This window comes from Rhinolophus ferrumequinum, chromosome 27 (assembly GCF_004115265.2).
Source record: "Rhinolophus ferrumequinum isolate MPI-CBG mRhiFer1 chromosome 27, mRhiFer1_v1.p, whole genome shotgun sequence".
Lineage (NCBI taxonomy): Eukaryota > Metazoa > Chordata > Mammalia > Chiroptera > Rhinolophidae > Rhinolophus > Rhinolophus ferrumequinum.
In genome coordinates this window covers 16347139-16366710 of record NC_046310.1, presented here as the reverse complement: position 1 = coordinate 16366710, position 19572 = coordinate 16347139, and the positions used below count along the sequence as shown (strand labels likewise).

Sequence of the window (19572 nt, the reverse complement as noted above, 5' to 3'; positions counted from 1 at the left end):
TCATGAAAATTATGTTATTTCTGTAAATATACAATGGGTTTCTAAGTTACTATTTCTAAATGAAGTAATAAATATTTTAAAAATTTGAGGTTTAATTGCTAATATGCAAATATAACTCATATTAAAAGATTCTTTGGAGGGGTCTTAGTAATTTTTAAGAGTGTAAAAGGGGTTCTGAGACCGAAAAGTTTGAGAACCACTGTTGTCAGTGGACATTTTTAAAGCTCTTAGAACATTATTAGGTTGGAACAAATTAGCTTGGGATTTAAAGCTGAGGACAATATTAGGTATTATGATTCCACTTTATATTCTTGTAGTAAATAATTTAGACTTATTTTCCTCTATTTAATCTGGATTGGCAATTTATATTGTACATAACAAAACTTACATAACCTTTTTTACTTATTTCTGTTTGTTCTCTTTTGATCTTTCACGTTCTGAAACAGTTCTTTTTCCTTGTTAAATAGTTTTTGAAAGTTGGCACCTTGAAAAACATTGAGATTTTTTAAATCATTATTTAGGAGAATTTTTATTTTGCCTCAGACAAAACATAGGACATAATACATTGTTAGCTTACATAAGCTAAATTTTCCTGCTCTGTGTTCAGATTTCAGTCAACAAGATTGATTGAAAATTAAGGTTTTGAATAGATAATATATTTAAATGGGAGAAAATTCGAAAGTGAAAAGAATATATGAATAGTGATAGGCAGATCTCTTCGTCTCTAACTTCTGGCTATCCAGTTCCCCTTTCTAAAGGCAAAATTTGTTAATAAGTTTCTAATTCTTCCAGAGATAGTCCATGCAAATACAAGTGTGTGTGTGTGTGTGTGTGTGTGTGTGTGTATGTTTTATTATAAATATATATAACAAAATTTAACAAAAAAACTATTTAAAAGTTTAATGTCTGATTCAGTTTGGAAAATTACTTTATACACATTGGGTATGCAGTTAATTTCTTTTTAATTAAAAAAGTTTTCAATTACAGTTGACATACATTGTATTAGTTTTAGGTGTACGACACAGTGATTAGACATTTGTATAACTTTTGAAGTGATCCCCCTATAAATCAAGTATCCATCTAACATCATGCATAGTTATCACAGTATTACTGACTATGTTCCCTAGGCTGCACTTTACATCTCTGTGACTGTTTTTATAACTGGTAATTTATAGATTTTAATCCCTTCCCCTTTTTCATCCATCCCCCAAACCCCCTCCCATCTGGCAACCATCAGTTTGTTCTCTGTATCTATGAGTTTGTTTCTGTTTCGTTTGTTTATTTTGTTTTTTAGATTCCACATATAAATGAAATCATGGCATTTGTTTTTCTATAAAATTTATCATTTTAACCATTTTTAAGTGTACAGTTCAGTGGCATTAAGTATATTCACATTACTACCATCCATTTTCAGAACTTTTTCATCTTTCTAAACTGAAACTCTGTACCCTTTAAACAATAACTCCTCATTCTTCCTCTCTCTAGCTCCCGGCAATCACCATTCTACTTTCTATTTCTATGTATTTGACTATTCTAGGTAAGTAAATACAGCAATAGTCTTTTTGTGTCTGGATTATTTCACATAGCATAATGCCTTCAAGGTTCATTCATGTTGTAATGTGTGTCAGGATTTCTTTCCTTTTTTTTTTTTTTATAAACTTTATTGAGGAATATTGGGGAACAGTGTTTTTCTCCAGGGCCCAACAGCTCCAAATCGTTGTCCTTCAGTGTAGTTGTGGAGGGCGCAGCCCACTGGCCCATGTGGGAATCGAACTGGCAACCCTGTTGTTCAGAGCTCACACTCTAATCAACTGAGCTAACCGGCCAACCCTTTCTTTCCTTTTTAAGGCAGGATAATTTTCCACTGTGTGTATACTCATATAACCCATTTTGTTTATCCATCTGTCTGTCCATGGACATTTAAGTTGTTTCCACTTTTCGGCTCTTTGGATAATGTGCCGTGAACATCTGTGTACAAATATCTGTTCAAGTCACTGGTTTCACTACTTTTGGGTGTATGCCGAGAACTAGAATTGCTGGATCATGTGGTAGCTCTATGTTTAATTTTTTGAGAAACCACGATACTGTTTTCCACAGCAGCTACACCATTTTACGTTCCCACCAGCAAAGCACAAAGTGCTTTTTAAAAAAATTTCTCCACATCCTCTCCAACACTTATTTTCTGATTTTTGTTTTTTAAAATAACTATCCTAATGGGTGTAGAGTGGTATCTCATTGTGGTTTTGATTTGCATTTCCCTAATGACTATTGATGTTGACTACATTTTCATGTGTTTTCAAGATGTGTCCACTTGCACATCTTTAGAGAAATGTGTATTCAAGTCCTTTACCTATTTTTTAATTGGATTGTTTGTTTTTTGATGTTGAGTTATAGGATATGTGTGTATTTTTAACATAAGTGGTGAGAGACTATATGAACCATTCTGCATTCGCTTTGTTCACTGAGCAATATATCTTTGTGATTATTCTTTATTAGTACATAAAGAGCTTCCTCATTTCATTGCATGAATGAATCTGAATATATTGAATTAATCTCCCATCAATGGATATTTAGGTTGTTTCCAGGCTTTTGCTATAATAGTCCATGTTGTAGAGAATATCTTACATGCATATTATTTTGCAAAAGTGAGAATTTTTCTATAGGAGAAATTCTTGGAAATATGTCAAAGTGCATGAAGATTTTGGTTGATGGTCCTATCTTGACAATATATTCTCTCATTACATTGTATGATCATGCTTGCTTTCCTACTCCCTCTTAAACAAAGTTTGTTACCAAACTTCAAGATTTTTGCCAATCTGATATGTGAAAAATAGAAACTCACTGTTAATTTTCATTTCTCTAATTATGGACATCTTTTCATATGTCTAAAAGCTATTTGTATTTCCTTTTATTTGAACTGGCACTAATGACCTTTCCCCAGTTTTTAAATTGAATTATTGTCTTTTTATATATTATAAAGATCTTAGTCTGTATGCCATCTGTTTTTTTAAACTATTTTTACTTTCTGACATTCAGAAAATTAAAAAAAAAAGTCAAATTACATATCTCTTGAGTATGGATTTAATTTTTGGAAATAATCAAAAGTCATTGGAGTAGTTTTAAAGATTAATTTTAAGTTACCCTGAATAAAGCTAGTTTGGTAAAGAAACAAAACAAAACAAAACACCGAAACATCCCACAAGGAATTCCTCTAAAGTAAAGAAGCTTTTTCCATGTAGCTCATAAATTTAATATGATAGTCATTCAAATTCTATTCACAAACAAATCTAGTTTTTTGTAATTTGTATTTTTCATCTTTGGCTGTAACAGAATAAAAGTACACTAGAAACCAGTAGAGTCTGTTGCTGTTTCTAGCGTTGATTTTTTTATGTCCCATCCTCTTTTTATGTCATTTTCCTGACTTATAAAATGGAAATAATAATCGCCTGAATCACTTAAGCCACAAGAGTATCAGAGTATCAAGCGAAAAAAATATGAACGAGGTTGAAAAGTATATAAGGTCAGATCACCTTAAATATATTTTTAATACTCCGTTCTAATCAATTCCAGAACAGATTGATACTCAAGAATTTAGTGAACTAGATGATATCGGGTCCAATCCTGGAATAACAGTGCTGGTCTTTCCCTTCCCCCAACCACACCCACCTGTGCCAAAATGACTTATTCTTAGTATTCCAGACTCTTCTGTGTTTACTTTATACCTAGCTCCTCTATAGGAGATTTTCTCTAATGTTTTCTTGTTTTCTTAGTCTTTAAGTAAATTGTTCACAGCCCAGGATCCCCAGGGATCCTCTTTTTCACTGCTTCCATCTCAACTCAGCATGAGTGTCTGAGGCACACAAAACCTAGTACTCATCTCTTTCACTGATAAGGAGATTTAAGTTTCTTAAGCAATTGGCAGGAACCTTCAGTATATTACGTCTTGTCTAAAAAGCAATAAGATGTAGATAATAAGAACCTTTTTGCAATAGATTAGAAATGACTCTAAGAGGGATGAAGGTGCCATAAATATTACGTCTACTTTTTCACATTTAGTAATATTTTTGAAGGTAAGTTAATACAACATTTCACAATTCATTTTTATCAGGTAGTGTGGAGAAATTGCTTGGACAGAACCGTTATTATCTGAAAAAGCTTGAGGCTCCTCAAAGAGCTTTAGAAAAACTGCATAGGTAAATAGGTCTGCATTTGTACAATGGAAAACATATTATAAGAGAGGAATGGGACTGTTGGATCCATAGACCCCTTGATAGGGAAGGAATTGTAAGAACTGGGGTTTATTCATGCGATGATAGTTCAAACATATGAATGAAAGGAAAGATGAACTATGACTATAGGTGTGACTTGGATAAATTTCAAAAATAATGTTATGTTAAAAAATTACAAAAGGAAGCAAACATTATGATATTTAAATTCTAAACACACAAAATAATAGTGTCTGCTGTTTATGAATTCAGAAACGTGCCTGGTCAGGATCAACATTATCCTCAGAATAGTGGTCGCATCTGAAGATAGAGGGAGAAGGGATGGAGAGTGGGACTTTAGCTCTTTCTGCAATGTTTTGTTGTTAAGGGAAAAAAATCTGAAGTAAATGTGGCAAAATGTTAACATCTGTTAAATCTTGGTATTGGATGTATGGCTGTTATATTTTTTTCTGAAATATTTCACAATTATACATAGAAATGAATATTTTTAAATTGTCTTTTCACTGTCTCATTTTCCAGTTGCTTTGTAAAAAATTGATTTGCTTGTAATAACCTTTTTGGTGAACTGTGCTTAAAAGAATCATCTAAGGAGTTTTTAAAAAATCATCCCAAATTCTATCTCCCGAAATAATTGTTAGAGAACTATAATTCTAGAACTCTTTTATCTATGTGTAACAGGATAAATGGATAGAAGGGTGGGGAATTAATAAGAAAGGAAGAAGGAGAAAAGGGACAGAAGAAAAAAGGGACAGAAAGAAATTAGAGAAGAAAGTCTAGAATATAATCTCTACGAGAGCAGGAGTTTCTGTTTTGTTCACTGTTGTGTTTCAGCAATCGGAACTGTTTGGCTCTTAATAGGTGCCCAATAAATATTTATTAAGTGAATGAAAAAAGAGACTATCCTATAAAAATAAGATCATGTTAACTATGTTTTTTAAAAATAAAAAATACTACTTTAATTTTACTTGAATGTAACAAAAGAAAATACTATAATTAACTTAAATTGAAGAAGCTGTGGAATCTCAAATGTTTGGGCCATGAGAGACATTATTTATTTTAAATTCAGAAAACATAAATGAGAAAAATAATGAGGTTTTAGTCATTGTGTATTTTTTTAAAATACTACTTATTTCCAATATAAAAAATACCAGTTGACTCCTTGCTGTAGAAGATGAGGATATCAGCCCTTTAAAAATTCCTTTCACTTTTTCTCCCTCAGTCCTCCAATTTATCTTAAGTACATTATTATTTTTACACTGACAAGGTAGAATATTCATACTTTGTTTAATATTCACACAATTTTTTAGTATATTTTTCCTATGTTTGAATGAAATTATTGCTAACCACCATTTCCCCTCCATCCTTGAATTATTTATTTTGATTCTATTGTCTAGATTCTCTTGTCAATTTTTTTTTCCAGAAAGTACTCATGGGTATTTTTCCCTTAGTTCTTTTATGTTTAAAGTGTTTGTTTATATTTGAATACTTTGTACTTGATTGATACCTTGTAAATTTATACCATCATTTTTAATGGCTTCAAGGTATTCCAATTTATGATTATACCATAATTTAACATATCTCCTAATTTCAGAAATTTGGGTTGCTAATGATACTATTAGGTTGGTGCAAAAGTAATTGTGGTGTAAAAGGTTAAAAACAATTGCAAAAACCGCAATTACTTTTGTACCAACCTAATACTATTGTGTCAGGGCTAAAATTATTAATGTGAAATTGTTCAAAGACTTTATCTCTTTCTTAGACTGCCAAAAATAAATCCTGTAAGCCCAAGTTCTTTTTTCTTACCTTTTCTTAAAGAGGAAGACATTTTTTCTTGTTGGGAGATAGGGTATCTCAATCGACATAATTAAATTCTGAGAGTATGATGGTGGTGGGCATAAATAAGAAGTGCTATAATCTGAATGTTTGTGTCCCCCCAAGTTTCATACGTTGAAATTCTAACCCCTATTACGATAATATTTGGAGGTTAGGCCTTTGGGAGGTGATTACTCTGTTTTCCCAAAAATCAGACCTAGCCGGGCAATCAGCTCGAATGCATCTTTTGGAGCAAAAATTAATATAAGACCCGATCTTATGTTACTGTAATATAAGACCGGGTCTTTAATATAATATTATAATATTATATAATATATAATATACATAATACTGGGTCTTATATTAATTTTTGCTCCAAAAGATGCATTCGAGCTGATTGTCAGGCTCAGTCTGATTTTCGGGAAAACACGGTAGGTCGTAGGCTGGAGCCCTCCACACATCACGAGCTGTGGATATTCGATGCATTTGCAGTTGCATGACAATGTCCAGGAGTTGTTTGAAATTGCTCCAGATTTACTTGGGAGGAGTGAGAAGGGCCGTAGGGGTTAGGAACTAGTGGTTCTACCTTGTACACAGTGAAAGTAACTCCATCTTCACATAGTCAATTATAGCAAAGGAATTCAGTGTTCCCTATATTCTAGATGGAGAGAGTGACAGGGACCTCATCCATTGCGTCTACAGAGATAGTAAGGCAAGATATCTAAATCTGTTCTCTCCCTGGGGGGGGGGGTGAGAAAGACAGGACTGAGATGGGTGCTATTCAAGCCGTTGTCAAAGGACGAGGATTTGGTTACATTTGCTGGGTCCCAAGGAGCGGGGGAGGGGGGGATTCATCATTTTTGTCGCTGAAGGACTCAGAAACAAGTGTTCAGACATACCCCTGTGCGAGGCAGTAATGAAACTAGGCCAGAAGCCAGGCTGTGAGTGCTGTAACTCAAGTAAGCTTTTGGTTAATTTAAAGGCATGACAGCTACACCAGCAACTAACCCATAGCCTTCTTCTGTTTCATTTTTTTGAATTGCTGAGAAGTGACACTCAAATGTCAATTTTTTTTCTGAAAGCTACTGATGCATTGTAAAAATAATTTCTGACTTTCCACTGAGAGCTGATTTTAGGCCATCTTCCTTTGCTCACCTTGGCTCTAAGAGTATGTTTTCAACTGAAAGCTTATGTTTCTTGTCTCTCCTAAGACACAAGCGTATAAAGACAAAAATAGATTTAATATTCGGGTTCTGTAATGTGTACAACATTGTCTTACGTTTACATACAGTGTCAATAATATTAGCAGACGGTATGCAACTAATTGTGTGGAATTATTAGGAAATGAATGTGTGCAGATGGGTTAGGGGTCATTCCGTGAATTACCTTGTTTGCTGCTCTAAGGAGCCTAGATTTCGTTATGGAGGCAATACAAATCCATAAATGCAGAGAAATGAAAAGACTAGATTTGCGTTTTTAGAGAGAAAACTAGCTATAGGATGCTAGATAGGTTGACATGTGGACTAGAACAGTAGTTCCTAGTTCTGCATGCATATGAGACTCATTTGGGAGCTCCTAAAGCAGAGAAACAGAAAGAGAGAGAGAGAGAGAGAGAAAGGGGGGGAGAGAGAGAGAGAGAGAGAGAGAGAGAGAGAGAGAGAGAGAGAGAGAGAGAGAGAAAGAGAAGCAAAGACTTAAACAAGGACTTGAGCAATGAACTGCAATGGCACAGAGTCTAACAGTAGCTGGTATAAACAAGGATATGGAACAGGAGGGATTCCCATACTCTGCTCAAAGGAATCTTAATTAGAGCTTGGAAAAACATTTGGGTAATAGTGTGTCTGTGTGGTGGCCTTATAGAGCTGCCCCACAAACCCACATGGTCCAGGACTGCATGCAAAAGAGCAGCAGCATAGAGCTGCCTCGCAGAGCGCTCCAACCCAGCAAGACCTCGTGGTTCTCCCGAACCCACAGCCTAAAGCCAGGCAGAAACAAGGACATCCCCGAGGGGCAGGCGTGGCAAGCATGAGTGCCTTAGGCACACCCTCACGAGTAACGATCCCTTTTGATAACTAAGCTTTTCTTGGCATTCACCCTGACCTCTGTATGCTGCTGAGCAGTCTAGGTAGGTGGAGGGCACAAAGAATTATAAGGCAAGTCCTCCATTATTATTAAAAAATATTCCACTTCCATATAAAACAAAAACCAAACAACAGCAAAAAACTTCCACCCAATACCCTGTCATTGTCTTTCTCTTCATAGCTAAGAATCTTAATAAAAAAGGATTTTGCTTTTATTGATAACCTTCACTCTTTTCATTCTTCAACATGCAATTTATAATTTTACTTCTATCTCCCAACCCCCTTCTGTTTTTCCTAAGTTGTGTCTTCCCTTGTTTTCCATGACATCACCTTTTGTTTTCATCCAATATCTCCAACTTTTCCTTCTCAGCTCCTTTTGGGGACAATTATCCTTCTATTTGTCTTATTAATGTGTACCAGAGTTTCATCTCCATCCCTCTTTTCACTTTATACCCTTTCCTGGGAAATCTCACCCATACCCAAATCTGGAGCTCAACCTAGAAAAAAAAAATTAAAGTCTATATATAACTCTTAAGTTAAAGGGGAAATTTTAGGACAATGAAATTGAAAATTTTTAGAAAATAAATATAATAGAAATGAGACAGGAAAATGGAAATGACATCAGAATCTATGAGATCCAACTAAATCAAAACTCATTAAATGCCCATATCAAAAACAGTAAAGTCATAAAAAATGAATAGAAAATTCAACTCAAAAATCTAGGGGAAAAAGGTAAACTGAGAGAAAGCAGAGGGTAGGAATTAGTGAAGATAAAAATACAATTAATGGGGCTAGAAAATGGAAACCGTAGGAACTGGTAAATAAAATGAAACACTGGTTCTTTGTAGAAGGTTAAAAAAAGATAAACGACTGGCTTTTTTGTGAAGCACAAATACACAAATGACTTGGAGGAAATAACTATCAAAACAGGAAATTTAAAAATATCCTAAGAAAGTAGTTTGTACAACTCTATACAAGCAAATTTGAAAATATAGCAGAAAAGAGCAACTTTCTAGTAAAATATAATTCTTCAAAAGGTATCCCAGTCTTGTGTACCTGGATTGGAACACTTAATATTATTATGGCAATACTCCCCAAATTGATCAACACTTTCAACACAATTCCTCTCAAAATCCCAGCTGCCTTTTCCCCCCTAGTAATTAACAAGAAAAGCCTAAGATTCACGAGCAATTGCAAGGGACACGGTGTAGGCACAATCTTCAAACAGAAGAACAAAGTTGAATTTACACTTCCCCATTTCAAAGTTGACTGCAAAGCTACAATAATCCAGACTGTGGTACTGGTTTATTGGCTTAAGGTCAAGGCAGAAAGGTTGTCAGAGGCCACATTATGTACAGCCCTAGAGTCCACGAAAAGGAGTTGAGGTTATCTGCAGTGGGAAGCTAGTGAGGGTTTCAAGTAGGGGAACCACATGATATGGTTTTCATTTTTACAAGATTGTTCTGGCTGCTGTGAGGAGAATGGAGTGAGGGGGTTGGTAAGAGCAGAAACCGAATGACTGTGTGAGGGCTAGTGCAGTGGTCCTGGCAGGAGAGATGGTCAGAAGAGGGTGGTGGTGGTAGGAGTATAATTATCGTTGCTGTTATGTGCTGAGTTGTATCCCCCAAAGTCATGTCCCTAATGCCCAGGACCTCAGAAAATAACCTCATTTGGAGATAAGGTCTTTAAAGAGGTGATTAAGTGAAAACGAGACTATTAGGGTGGGCTCTGCTCCAATCTGACGGGTGTTCTTATAAAAAGAGGAAATTAGGACACATGGAGGAACACCAGGGACGCCCGTGTACAGAGCAAAGACCAAGTGAGGACACTGTGTGGCCGTCTGGAAGCCAAGGAGCGCGGCTTCCGAAGAAACCAACCCTGCCAGCGCCTCGATCCTGGACACCAGGCCTCCAGAACAGGGAGAAAATAAATCTCTATTGGTTAAGCCCCCCAGTCTGTGGTATCTTGTTCTGACAGCCCTAGCAAACTAATCTAGTAATGATGACGATGGTGATGGTGGCGGTGCTTTCTTCATAGTATTGAAGAAACCGTCATTGGCTAAAGTTAGCTCATAGACGTCCTTTGTGTGTGTGTCTGCTTTCTCCAACCTGGTCGTGCATTCCATGGTTAGAGCAGGGACCCTGTCTAGTTATGCATGACAGTAACCACTGTGCCTGGGGCAGTGCCTGAGCCACAGCAGATGTGACAGTAGAGATGTCATTAAAATAGTTACTTATTGTATCACTCTAGTAGTTTTTAATATTTTCTAGAGCTCTTTTCCTGTGATGCACATGAGATCTGGAGTTCTTCATTTGGGGGCTGCAAGCTCTACTGTACAGGACAAATAATATTGTAACAAGCCAGAACCAGAAAGTTTTCAGGAAGCATGTTTCAGCAGTGGAAAAATGACCTTCGTTTGATTAGAGAGATCTTTGGGAAAATAGCTGCTTTTTTTTTTTTTTTTTTTTTTTTTTTTTTTTTTTTTTTTTTTTTTTTTTTTTAAACAAAGTAGTTCTGTGAATGAGATATGAGATTTAGCCATTATTTCGGCTTCATTTCATGGCTTTGCTAAAATAAGGTTAATTTGTGAAAAATGCCTTCCACAAGGGCCAGGTTTTCACTTTGTTGTCTCCTGTACTGTAAATGGCACCTGGCACATAGTAGCGTTCAATAAATATTTATTAAATAATTGAAAATAATTTCAAATCCAGCTTTGTTCCTTCTTAGAAATTTTTGAATTACGTTTAACATTCTCTTATACTTAGCTGACTATCAGGTACTCCATAGAGAAGGTAAAAAATTTTGCCTGTTCTTTTCTCCCTTAGAATTGCGTCAATTGCCTGGAACCAGGTCTTTACTTTTTGATGTTTTTGACTTTAGACTGACCTTAAACCGAAGACTGACAAACCTAGCTCAATGGCACTGGCTCCACCTTGTGTCAGGACGTGATACTGCACCCGCTGAATGCCGGCCTGCCCCGAGCCGGCCTGACCCTGGTCAAGCGTTTTAAGTGGTGCAAATGCCGTTTATAAATCAAATGGTGACGTCAGTATTGTGCAACCTTATTGTTATTCATTTGTTCTGAAATGACTTGGCCTCCATGTTTGCTACTCTCTATATAGTGCAAGTACAAAAACAAATTCTTAGTATTTAACCATAAAGGCTTCTGGAGTTAGTTTGTAGTTCTTACCAAAAAATAACGGCCTGACCTTTTTCGGGCCTCTCTTTTTCTTGCCCTACCCTTTTCTCCTTAGCCGACCTTTCGGAGCCTTCCTACTCCTAAAGCTGAGCTGTTAGCTCTGTGGTTTCCTCCAGAACGGCTAGGTCCCCAGCTCCATGCAGATACCATCTGGAGTTCTTCAGGGCCCACGTGACCCCGTCTGTTGCGTTCCCATGTTCTTGGCACCAGAATTACAGTGTGAGAGGAACTTGTGCGATCATTGGGCTTCTGTGCCTCTAGCCTTGTGTTTCAGGACATGGGAGAAGCTCTGAGTCATCTTTGTTTTTGCTATAATTTCCCTTTACTCTCCACTCAGAAACTCTCTTTAGGAACTTGGGAGGCTCTTAAAGCAAATTCACCTCATTCCATTATCATTTGAAGAAAGAACACGTTTGAGAAGAAGGGGCTATTGGAATTTAAACATCACCTGCCTTCCTCTACCTCTCCCTTGCGTTGTTTGCTTCTCCGTAACCCTCTACGTGGCCTTTACTGGGCAGTGCAGTCAACCAATTGCCTCAGAGAAGCACCTGCCTGGTGAGCTGTCTTCCTGCGCCGGGGGTCACACCGTCCATTCATTCTGGGGACTGCTGCTCATCTTTAGAGAGCCTGACTCAGTGCTCAGTCAGCCACAAACGCCAGCTCTAACCCGTTGCAGCAGCAGGAACAGCCCACAGTGCTGCCTTCCTCATAGTCCTGTCAGGGATGAAAAGGCTTCATCTTTTCCACACACTTTATTTTCTGCAAAGAACGGTACACTGATAGCCAGCCTCAGCTCACTTTGTACTTTGTGATATTTTAGATCCATCCAGTGTCACCAAGTTTTCGATTTTCAATTCTAAATGCTGAGTAAAAAAAGGTTGTAACTAATATAAGTTACTGTGAAACTGAAGGTTAAGACATCCTTAATAATTAACTTTTCGAGCCAAAATGACAAAAATAGTATAACACAAAAGAGCAGAAATTGTGGTCTTCATTGTGTCCAAATCTAAGATACTTCTTCTCTCAGCCTTCTGTAATATTTTTTTGACAGTAGAGATCATCTTGCAACCAGGGGTACAGGGCAGGGGACAGGTGAGGGAGGGGGTTATGGGAGGAAGAGAGGGAGATGGAGATAGAGAGGGAAGAGGGGCTGAGAGAGAGAGACTAGGGCTGATTGATCAGCAGAGAACTGGTGATGGCAGGAATTTGAGAAGGGTTAGACATGGAGCGGATGAGTGAGAAATGGAATAGCAGTTACAAGATAAGTAATTTAGAAGGATTGTGATAGCAAAAGGAGACTGAGAAATAGAATGGTTGGAGATGGTAAGGCACTTATCAGAAATTTTTTCTGACACTAGAGGCCATGCTTTTAAATACTCTGCCACTAATGTAAACTTCACCATAGACCTCTGGGGTAGACATCATCATTGCCATTTTACAGATGTGGAAACTGAGGCTCAAGGGAGTTAGCTAGCACTTAAAATTAACTAGTAAGTAGATGACATTTCTTTTTCTTACTCCTCCCTCCTTTCTTTTCCTTTTCTAGAACTTCTTGATTTTTGGCCCAGGCAGAGCTTGCATTTGCCAATCAATGCAAACACTTCTTTCTTCTCTCTTTGGTTCACTTGTCTGCCTTTTCCTTTCCCCAGAAAGTATTTTATATCCTCACGGGCAATATTTATTGAGTGACTTTGTTTGCTATGCGATATATGCTCTGAAAGAATTTAGAGACACACAGCGCTTTCCTTTTCAGAGTTTATAATGTAAAACTGTTGACTCTTTTTCCCCAGAGAGATCGGCACAATCGTCAGGTCATTGGGCTGCTGCCCCAGTGAAGGAGAGCTGCACCATCTGATTGCAGAGGTAAGCGGGGCGGACGAAGGTTCGTTCAGCAGACTCGGTGTGACTCCAGTAACTCATAGTTTAAAAAAAAAAAATCCTTACCTAAAAGTAAAAATGCCCTAACCTACTGAATGTGCTCAGTGAAAACAGTAGTATCGCTATGTGAATTACCCAACCAACAGGATCTGAAAGGATTAATATCAGATTTTGAAGAAATGGCTATGGCAGTGGTAACGCAAGGGATCGAGGAAGACCCCACTTTAGATATTATACTCTTTAAAGTTAGTTGAAGAAAGGCCAGTAGACACAGGCCACTGACTCTATGCAGAAAGAGTATCGGCAGATGAAAAGAATACAGTAGGGGGTGGCCAGTTGGCTCAGTTGGTTAGAGCACAGTGCTCATAACACCCCCAGATCACCGGTGCAATTCCCACATAGGCCACATGGGCCAGTGAGCTGCACCCTCCACAACTAGATTGAAAACAACAACTTGACTTAGAGCTGATGGGTCCTGGGAAAACACACTGTTCCCCAGTATTCTTTAAAAAAAAAAAAAAAAGGAATATAGTAAATAATGTCAGTTCAAGAGGATAGAAGCAGGAGTAGATTGTAAAGAATTTATATTTGGGAAAATAAAACTAACTTTCATAATGAGTAGTAAATATAATAAAATAGTAAGAACTAACTTGACATTGACCAAACCATCTAAGAATTTTAAAGAACGATTATTTGTAATAGTATAAATGAGTCCTTGGGGAGGCTTATCACATCCAGCAATGATGAGCAGCCCACGACTAGAGAGCCTCCCGCCCTGTTTGGTTTTCCAAAAAAGTGCCTGATCTAATTTCAAGTGCATCTTTCAGTTCAGCAAAGCAGAGGCCTGAAGGGAAAAGTACCTGGGCAACCACCCGAAGTTTTTTGGAAATGCTTATCTAGGTGTGTGGGTTTGGGTGGAGGACAGGGATCAACAAAGAATAAGGAGAAAGACGAGGAAGTGGGATTGTGTTTCCTTATTCCTTGCACCCAGCACAGTGCTCGCTTGTTTGGTGTTACACAGAAGGAAAGGGATTGTTGACTGGATGAGTTGCTTAACCTCTGTGAGTATCAGTTCCTCCATAATAATACCTGCTTTAAAGAGAAAGGAAATGCTGTATAAGAAGACATGCTTTGAATCCTAAAGCACTACGTATATAAAGTTAAGGAATGGACGATTAGAAAGACGACTCTGTTGCGCACATTAGCACCTTGGTAACTAAAAAGCAGTACCAATTTTTCATTAACATTTAAAAGTATTCAGTAAAAGAGGAAACCTTTATATTGTGTTTCCATTTTGGGATCTGATAAAGCCATATGTTACTAAGAGTAGAAGAAAAAAATCTTATTTTTCCTGAATTGGTCCTCACATTTGAAAAAAGTATCAATCACTGCCTTAAAGTATTTATTGACAAAGGTAAAATTTGTGTCAGAAAAAGGAAAATTGGCACTATGAAAGAGATAGGAACTGGCAGATGAATTTACAGTGAAATCATAATTATTGCATATAGTTCAGGAGAGTTAGTTGAGCAGTAATGAAAAATGTCTTTGAAAGTCAGAATAACTCTGAGGAATCAGCTGTTACCTGGTGGGCACGTGCATATTACCTGGTGGGCACGTGCTGTTACCTGGTGGACACGTCTTTCATGTGCATATCTGGGTTTGTTTGCTCTGCAGGTGTTTCTCCCCATGGGTTTGGGAAGTTTGCCACAGTAGATGCTGAGCTCCCAATATTTTATTTTGTTTTTAACCTTTTCTAAGGTACATTGACACAACGTTTGAAAATTACAGATATTTAGAACAATTGGGGACTAATAGGGATCACTGAGCTGTCTGAGCTCTATAAATGTTTTTCTGTACTTGTACACAACAGTTTATTCAAATTAAGTTCTACCAATATGCTTAAAAAACTTTGGGTGTGACTACCCTTTTTCAAGTCTCCCAAATTGTGGGAAGAAAAGCACAAAGATATTTGTGTGTATCAAATACATTTAGAAACTAAAAACTCCATAATAGTGAACATTCAGGGGTAAATGTCATATTGCTTAGTGCTCTATAATAGTTTCAGAAAGGAAACTATTTTTGCTCCATTTGCTTTAAAATGAAATAATATGATTATGCTTTAAAATTCTTCTATAAAAAATTGAAACCTTTATGTAGTTCTCGCATTGTCATTTACGTGAATTTTAGTGTAGGTACATACTAACTTTCAGCCCGCTACTTCCCGAAGATCAGATGGAAATCTGATGTTTCTCTTGAAATAGATCATTTAAAAAATCACTCAGCATCAATCCCTCCACTTAATGTGATATAATTAGCCATCTGCCCCAAATAATCTTTGCCTGTTTGAAATATCACATAACCCAGCACCGGTGAGAAGGATTAGTGAAAATTTTACTAACATACAGGTTACCAAACAATTCTTCCTTTAATATTAAGTCAACACCATCTAGGTAGGATCTTTCGTGTGCAGGAGCTGGGAGGAGGTAACGGCATTTTAGTATATGCGGAAAAGGTATTTAGAGGTCTACATTCTTTGAAGTTCAACCCTAAGTGAGATTATGGAAAATTTAAAGTAATTACAATTTAAAGAAAATTTAAAGAACTAAAAGATGTTTGGAAAATAAGACTTAGGTTGGTAAGATTATTGCACAGTGATAAAAACAATTTATCAGGAAGGTATAAAAATCATAAATGTCTATGTACCTAATAACAGAGCTTCTGTATACATGAAGCAAAAATGAATACAGTAGACAGAGAAACAGACAATTCTGCAATCATAGGTGGAGATTTTAACAACCCTCTCTAAGTAATTGATAGGACAACCACATATAATATCAGCAAAGATAGGGAAGGTCTAAACAGTACCATCACCCACTCTGACCTAATTGGTATTTATAGAACACTACACCCAACAACTGCAAAATACAAGTTTTTTTTCAACTGTACGTGGACTGTTCAATAATATAGATTAGCTGCTGGTCCATAAAACAAGTCTCAATACATTTTTTAAAATTACAATCATACAGAATATGTTCTCTGATAAAAAATGGAATTAAATTAGAGCCCACTTGAGAATACGATAAACTAGGAAATCCTCAAATATTTGGAATTAAGCAATAAACTTGTAAATAATTCATGAATCAAAGAAGAAATCACAAAGGCAATTAGAAAATATTTTGCCCTAAACATTAATGAAAATAGGAATACTAATGTGGCAAGACAGGGTCTTGGAGACGGTGTTGGCATCCTGCACTGCCCCATGTTTCATCTGTGCCTTGTGAATCTGTGTCCCTGAAAGTCTGATACTGGGTAAGAGCTCTGATGCTGGTGAACATGTTTGGACAGTCCAAGACTTTGCGTTTTTCCAGTACTGTTCAGCACAATCTGAGGTCATCTATTTATGTGTCTGTCTTTCACATCTGTAACATGAGCTTCTTGAAGGCAGAAAGTTTATCTGTTTTGTACATCATTGCATCCTTAGCACCAAGAACAAAGCCTGACATGTACTGGTTCCTGAAGTCCTGAGCAATATTCTGGTTGTAATTACACTTTCTGTCCCGCCCCTAATACTTAACACAGTTTAATACAATTATTAGACTCTACTTACAAGACCTGGTAACAGAACAGTAGCAAATGTGGAAATTCAGGTTTGCAAAGCACTGCAGAGCTATTTGAGTGAAGAGTTTTATAATTGGTCTGACTCATGTGCTCAATACTTCCAAGTTTATAGTAAGTAAAAGTAATTAAAAACTATTGTGAGCTGGTGAGCATTCATTCAACAAATAATTATCGAGCATTTACTATGTGCCATCTCCAGAGCTACAGAGGCACAAGAAAACTTAAAAAAAAAAATACCCATCCTAATTTGGCTCATGAAAGGTTTGAACATTTTCACAACTGTGAACATCACAATTTTAAATACATAGGCATTTAAATATTTGAGATAGTATTCAGTCCCATTCATTTGGCTAAAATGAAGAAATCATCCACAAATAAATGTTCTATAACATTTTGCATATCTGTGGTCAATGATTTACTGTTAAATTAATAGTGGTGAGAAGCCTTTATAATGTCAAAGTGTGATAGACACTCCCTAGTAACCAGTTAAAACAATGTAATGATTCTACTGAGTTATTTCCTGTGGATGAAAAATACCATGCCATACCAGACATGCCACAAGCCCCAAAGGTCCCAAATCAGAGTTTCTTACTGCTTTTAATTGGTTAAGTATCTTCAGAAATTTTTTTCTTTGGAACTTTAGAAATGGCTGTTTAGTTGGTAGGATGAAATCTGCATAATCCACATACTTGTGAAGTGGGAATTTCCATCAACTGGGTCTTTAATTATATCATTCTGGTTCCAGAAGAGCCCTGAGGTCACATTATTCCAAATCTGACTGTACTTAGCTTCTCAGAGATTGGGAAAGGATGGAGTAATTACTTTCTTACTATAAAGTAGTTGGTGACATGAGATATTTTGATCTGTTGTTTTGCCTACGCATCTTGGCATTGGGGACCGTGGGAGAATGGAATAGATGTGCCCTAATTTGTGTTCATGTTAAATGAATTGTAGACCTGGAGGTACTTTGGGGATTATCTCGTAATGGCTCCCAGCCATTACTTCTGAATAGAAATAGGTAAATTTGGGGTTGGGGTGAGGGTTGAGGAAAATATGTTGTACAAAGAATACACTGAGAGTGTTATTTGTTTGTAGTTGCAAGAAAACAGTAAATGCTGCTAAAGCAGTGATCAACAGCAGGAAAACAGGAGCCAGGGGAACCTGTAACAGTGGTTTTAAATATTAATGTATATTTATAAATAAGTACATTTCATAGTTTGTATAGAACAGAACCATGACAATGGAGTAATAGAAATTTGTGTTTCAAATTTTTTATTGTATAAGTAATATTCACATTACAGAAAATTTTTAAATAGAGAAAAAAAATCCTTTCCAATAATCCATCACCTTAATGTAATCATTGTCAGTATTTTAGTGCATTTCTTTCCATATTATTTTCCTGTACATGTTTTAAAATGACTGTAATCTTATGGTACAATTCAGTATGTATAATTTTGACGCTTGTTTTTTTAATCTAATTATATCACAATCATTTCCCAGGTTATTATAAAGTTTTCATTATTAAAATAAATACATGCTGATTAAGTAAAACCAGACAGGAAAAAAGTAGGGGAATGGTTTCTCGGGTATCCGTTATTCAAACACAATGAGAATATTTGACTTTTTTTACTCAATATTACATCAAAACAATTCTTCCAGACTGTTATCTAATCTTTAAAAACTAACATTTTGAGAAGGAAATCCTGTCATGTACGTACTATAACGTGGATGAACTTTGAGAATATTATGCTATGTGAAATATGCTGGTCACAAAAAAGACAAATATTTCATGATTCCACTTACATGAGGTTTCTAAATAAGGCAAACTTAGGAATAGAAAGTTCTGTTGTTGAAGATGCACTGAGAGTTTGAATAAAATTGCTTTATAAAATGTAAAGATATATAAAATGTAAAAGTAAACAGTGCTATTTAAAAGTTAACATGTTATATATATGATTTTAAATATATCTGTGGACCTAATAAATTTATATATTATTCAACTTGAGCAAAATTCTTGTAGGGAAATTTCTTGTAGGGAATTCTTGTAGGGAGAAAGAGGATCACTCTTTATTCATCACTATATGCTGCTGTCTATTGTGTTAGCCACTGCTCCTTTTCTTAAACCAAATCTCAACCCAGGTCAAGCTTTTCCTCCAATGTTAGTGCAATAGAATTTTAAACAACTGCGTTTGGTGTAAATGGGTAGAAGAGTACTTTAATGGAGACAGTTACTCCAACACTGGCTGCCTCTGTCAAACAGGAGAGGACCACACAGGGGGTAAGGAGGAGCTCTCATGCCTACCTAGGTGGAGAGAAAGCGAAATTGAAGGGTGTGAAACAATTAGTGTAGCTGGAGCCCCTTCAGGCCCCCCACGCCCGAAGGGAAACATCGGGGAATGAATGGCTTGGCAGCCACTGATTCCCGCATAGCTCCAAATTGTAGAAGGTCATAGTTGGCAGGGACCTTATCAATTACCTGATTTAGCCGCCTGTTGATTCTTAGAATCTCTGACAGTCCAGCCAGAGATGATTCAGTCTTTTTTTTTTTAAACTTCTAGTAATAAGAAAGGGACTCATAACCCAAAAGAATCACATATCCTAATTTTGGCACAGCAGCCTCTGCAATGTTTGGAGTAAGTAATTTTTTTAAAAATAGGCAGCTTTACAATTTTTTATTTGTAAAGATAATATTTTTACAAATGTTAATGAATTTTTGTTATTTTGTTCTTTCCAAGGTAGAGAAATATTTTCTAAATTG

General features: G+C 36.4%; 1 protein-coding gene across 3 annotated transcripts in view; it reads left to right on the top strand.

Annotated features, from left to right (window-relative positions):
• Positions 1 to 19572, top strand: part of EFCAB2 (EF-hand calcium binding domain 2) — a 64662-nt gene that overhangs the window by 34987 nt on the left and 10103 nt on the right. For all 3 annotated transcript variants that reach the window (XM_033099809.1, XM_033099808.1, XM_033099807.1), the window contains exon 4: positions 13109 to 13181. In XM_033099809.1, the coding sequence (XP_032955700.1) occupies positions 13109 to 13181 (73 nt within the window). The remainder of the gene's footprint in view (positions 1 to 13108; positions 13182 to 19572) is intronic.